At 32.4% G+C, this 4,484-nt stretch overlaps 1 protein-coding gene across 1 annotated transcript in view; it reads left to right on the top strand.

Annotated features, from left to right (window-relative positions):
• The window catches only part of LOC102673319 (zinc finger and SCAN domain-containing protein 22-like), a 29,003-nt gene that overhangs the window by 8,995 nt on the left and 15,524 nt on the right, over positions 1-4,484 (top strand). The window contains exon 5 of the mRNA XM_006611449.2: positions 3,790-3,940. Within this exon, the coding sequence (XP_006611512.1) occupies positions 3,790-3,940 (151 nt within the window). The remainder of the gene's footprint in view (positions 1-3,789; positions 3,941-4,484) is intronic.

The following is a 4,484-nucleotide window of genomic DNA, read 5'->3' as shown; positions in this document are numbered from 1 at the left end:
CCCCCAACTCTCTCCATCCTGCCTGTCCGCAAATCCCCGGTCTCCTCTCCCTTCGATTCCCGGTATTTGCATACGCGAGAAGTGAAATCCACGCGTAGTCACGCGATCGGCAGGCCGTGGCGCAAAAGTTCTCTCCAAAGTGCAACCGTGACGTGGCGAAGAAGCGGGTCAAACGTTTGACGAATGTCGGAACTCGACAAAAGGCGGCGGGGGCAATTACGGCTGATTGAATGGAAGTAGAAACTCGGTTGGCCGCTGTTTTACGCGCGACACGTAACAACCGGCGTACATATTAGGATATCTGGGGCACACGCGCGTCACACGATCCTGATTCCGGCCGAAAAAAGACCGACCCCCTTCGAATCGGGCTCACCGTCCAAAAATTTTTCCCAAACCGCATATCGTTTTCTTCTCGTTCCTCCTTTCGATCGGAAATTCGAAGGGGGTTTCGCAATACGGAAACCGCACTCGAGGTTGGTACCTCGATTTAGCCATCCCCCTTTCGAAATTCCCCAAATCGAAAGAAAATACGAGACGAGGTGTTAGAGTACAAAGGGTACGAAAGGGGTATGCGTATATATGCGTTTATCGTATTTCCGTTTCTTTGAGTGCAAGAAACGGAAGTGTAAGATGCAGGTCAAGTTTTATCACTGTGTTTCGAATGTTGAGTTTGCACGATTGAGTTATTTTTTCGAATAATATGACTATATTTTTCATTAATTTTTTAATTAATAAAGTATAAAGATCTATATATTAATTTTATTCAGGCAATTTTTAAATTTAATGGTATTCAATAATTTCTAATAATTTTATTATAAATTTTTATTTCGACGTAATATAGAAATAAAGTTTTAACGAAACAAACAGGATAATTACGATCTGTTTTAAAAGGTGGATATTGAACGGATGGTTAATTATTTTTCTCATTTTGACCTGGATTTTAATGCCTCGCTTACAAATATCCCGTGATATTTCGACTCCAGTCATTCGACAGTGTTATACCGTTATGTACGCAGAACGCAGATTCCATATTATATTGTTCAAGATATCGTTCGAAATTGTAGAGCAACAATCATAATAACAGTTCTTTAATTTTTCTTTCGAACATTAAAAGTTATATCTTAATTGCTTAATTCGATACGAGCACAGAAAAATTGTACGATATCAAATTTTATATGCGATAACATGGCATTATTATTAATTACATCTTATTCACTATTTAAAATTGAAATGAATTAAAGACGAACAAAAAAAATCCCTAAACTTCTGAAACGCCAAACTTTCATTTTTCTTTTTTAAATAAAATCTTGTATTGCAAGAAATATTGTTACGTTAAAATATACCATTAAATGTTTATCAAATATGAAACTAATTAAATCTTTTTTAAAAATTAAAAAGATTCGTTTAAATCTTTCTATTTGATTATTGAATATTTTCTAATATTTAGAAATTGTATATGTATATATATATATATTTTTTCCAAATTAGTATAAGAGAAGAAATATCGTGATCCATCTTTTTATTGAAGATGATTAGTGGACACATCGCGTGTTCTTTTATCTTTGAAAAAAATTCTTTGAAGGTATATAAGAGCTATTCTAATATCAAGAAATAGGTATCGTGATAATTTCAATGAATATATATTCACATCATAAACTATTTTAAATAATCGTTAAACACTAATTATTAAATAATATCATTGAAAACTATTATTTAACATTATACTAAAAACATTTAATTTTTTCATAACACATATGAAATAACACATATTTCGTAATATTTAATGTATTTAACGAATCAATGCAAAAAAAGTAGTATAGCAAAGATAGAAAGCATGAGATTTTTGACAAAGATTTTAGACAAAGAAATCAAGAAATTTTGCGTTATTTTACGTAATTTACTAATGGATTAAATAAGTTTTCATGGAACTGAATGCTTCTCGGAGATCTCGAAACTCTTCAAGTACCAAAGTCATCCAGAATGCAGCTTACGATTGCACCGCTTGCTGCATTTGGACGATACCGAAGAAGTTCACCGAAACTCGTTCGCGTGTCCCTCTGGGAGACCGTAGAACGTGTATTGGCTTCTAAAGAGATTATAAATCGTCCGTTTCGAGGTTTCCCCGAAGAAGCATCGATCGTTGCAAAAAACACCCCGTGTCTTCTTCGATCTCATTTTCTTTCTGGCGCGCGATCAACATTTGTGGTAATACAAAATTTTTTCCTTTCCTTTTTTTTTTTCATTTAAAATATGAAAAAAAAAAAAGATGAATTTTTATCTAACTTAATCATAATGAATCTACTAAGATAATATCTGTTTCTTGTATAATTTGTTCAAGAGATATGATCATTAAAGATATGTGAATTTTATATTTTCTAATTATTTGGTAATTTTATTTGCTCACTTTTGATAAAATTTTCTTTTTTTTATTCAGCAAATATTCGATTTACTTTTCGACCTAATTTAAAAAAAAAACATTGATATTTCCATATTCAGTATCATCAATAATATGCGATTTTTATGATCGAGAAAAAAAATGGAGAACGATTAGCTTCAAGCTCGAAACTATGAATTTGACTTTTTATTTAAAATTGAATTAAATCTTAATATACAAAACGTCCACATACATTGAACAAAATTCATCTTCGATGAAAACAAGTCTTTCGTGCGAATCAAATGTTTTTTCGAATAATAATCCCATATAGACGTAACGGTTCATCCAAAGGATGTTCGAATCCATCGCGATGGGTTAATATCGTTGCAATATCCTCATTATTGATCGACGAGGGATGTGAATCATGCGTAGTCGCAGCTCGCTTATACCGGTACCGGTGCACGCTCGTAATAATATCCCGCTAAAGCGGTTTCGTACGCGATTCCACGCATGTACCTACGCGTGTATCGTGAAAAGAGACACGCCTCGACAGTATTGTCAGGACTGGCGCCCGTGTGACAATAAGCCCCGAGGAGAAAAACCCAAGGCTCCGTGAACACAGGTGCGCCTCACGTCGCGGTGTCGTCCGCCTTCTTCCTTCTTCGACATACCGATTTCGATTTCCCTAAGATGGACGATTAATTTATGTACAATGCAATAATTGATTATTTTTTTTTCTTGAAAAAAAAAGGAAAGGAGAAAGAATGAATGAAGATACGGATGAGAAGGGGGAAAGAAAGGAATGAAAATAACTTAATTAGAAGAATTAATTTATTGTATGAATAATTATTTTAAATGATAAAAGATATGTAACATTTTCTTTTATATGAGTTTAAAATTATTATGAAGATTGTTGGGAATATAACTTGTTATATTAAAATGAAGATGTCTTATGTTTCATAACCCATCTCATCGGACAATTTTTTAGATAAAATTATTTTAGAATTGAGGAAATGAGTTGTGTGTTTGAAAAAAATTATTGAATTTTAAAATTGGGATTATCGCGAAAAACTTATTTGTCATTGTAATTATATATTTTAATAATTTATTTTCATTATTCCGAACAGATAAAAATTTTCTTTGTCATAGTTGATACGATTTCGAACGACTTTCAAAATGATGACATTTATTTTCACATTTTTATATCTCTTTTTGCATTTTAATTTTGCCAACAATTGTGACAAATTTAAAATTCCAACATTTTATTCTACTATATAATCAAAAGATAATCTATTCTTTATCCATTATTTATCCAATATTCAAAATAAATTAATTAAATTGATTAAAGTTTCATCAGCCTTACAATTGTTCGATATATTTCAATATTATAACCATATTCTTTCGTTCTGTTACAGTGTAAACAGTGCGGAAAAGCCTTCAAGCGTTCAAGCACTCTCAGCACTCACCTTTTAATACACTCCGACACCAGACCATATCCCTGTCAATATTGCGGCAAGAGGTTTCATCAGAAGTCAGATATGAAGAAACACACTTATATTCATACCGGTGAGTCTCATATATATATATATATATATATATATATTAAAAAAAATATTCTACATCCTCATAGCAAAAGTCGTTTCAATTATATCCATTTCGAAACGTAATAAATTAACACATTTTACGGAACGATGAATAATTTTGAAAATAACTATTTAAAAAATAAATAGATAGTAAAACTCAATATCGATTAATACAAACTATTATAGCTGTATAAAATTTATTAAAAATATAAATCAAAATATTGCACGTTTCGAACAATATCATTCTCGATCGATAAAACATCTAAAACAAAAACATGAAAGGCGCGCACTTGAAACAAACTTCCTCTCGTCTGAAAGCACCAACTAGCTTCGTAATTGAAGAAACTTTCACGTTCGTTTTTCAATTATTCACGGGAGTCGTGCCGTTTCTAATATGTTCACTCGCTCTATTATTCAACCACCCATCGTTACCATCGTCGAAAACTGCAAATATACGTTGCAACATGTCGAAGACACACACGGCAACTAGAGTTCGCAACTTTTCGAGCTTGCAACCTGTCTTGCCT

This window comes from Apis dorsata, unplaced genomic scaffold (assembly GCF_000469605.1).
Source record: "Apis dorsata unplaced genomic scaffold, Apis dorsata 1.3 scaffold_88, whole genome shotgun sequence".
Taxonomy (NCBI): Eukaryota; Metazoa; Arthropoda; class Insecta; order Hymenoptera; family Apidae; genus Apis; species Apis dorsata.
The sequence above is the reverse complement of the archived record's forward strand: the minus strand, read 5'-3'. Positions and strand labels throughout refer to the sequence as shown.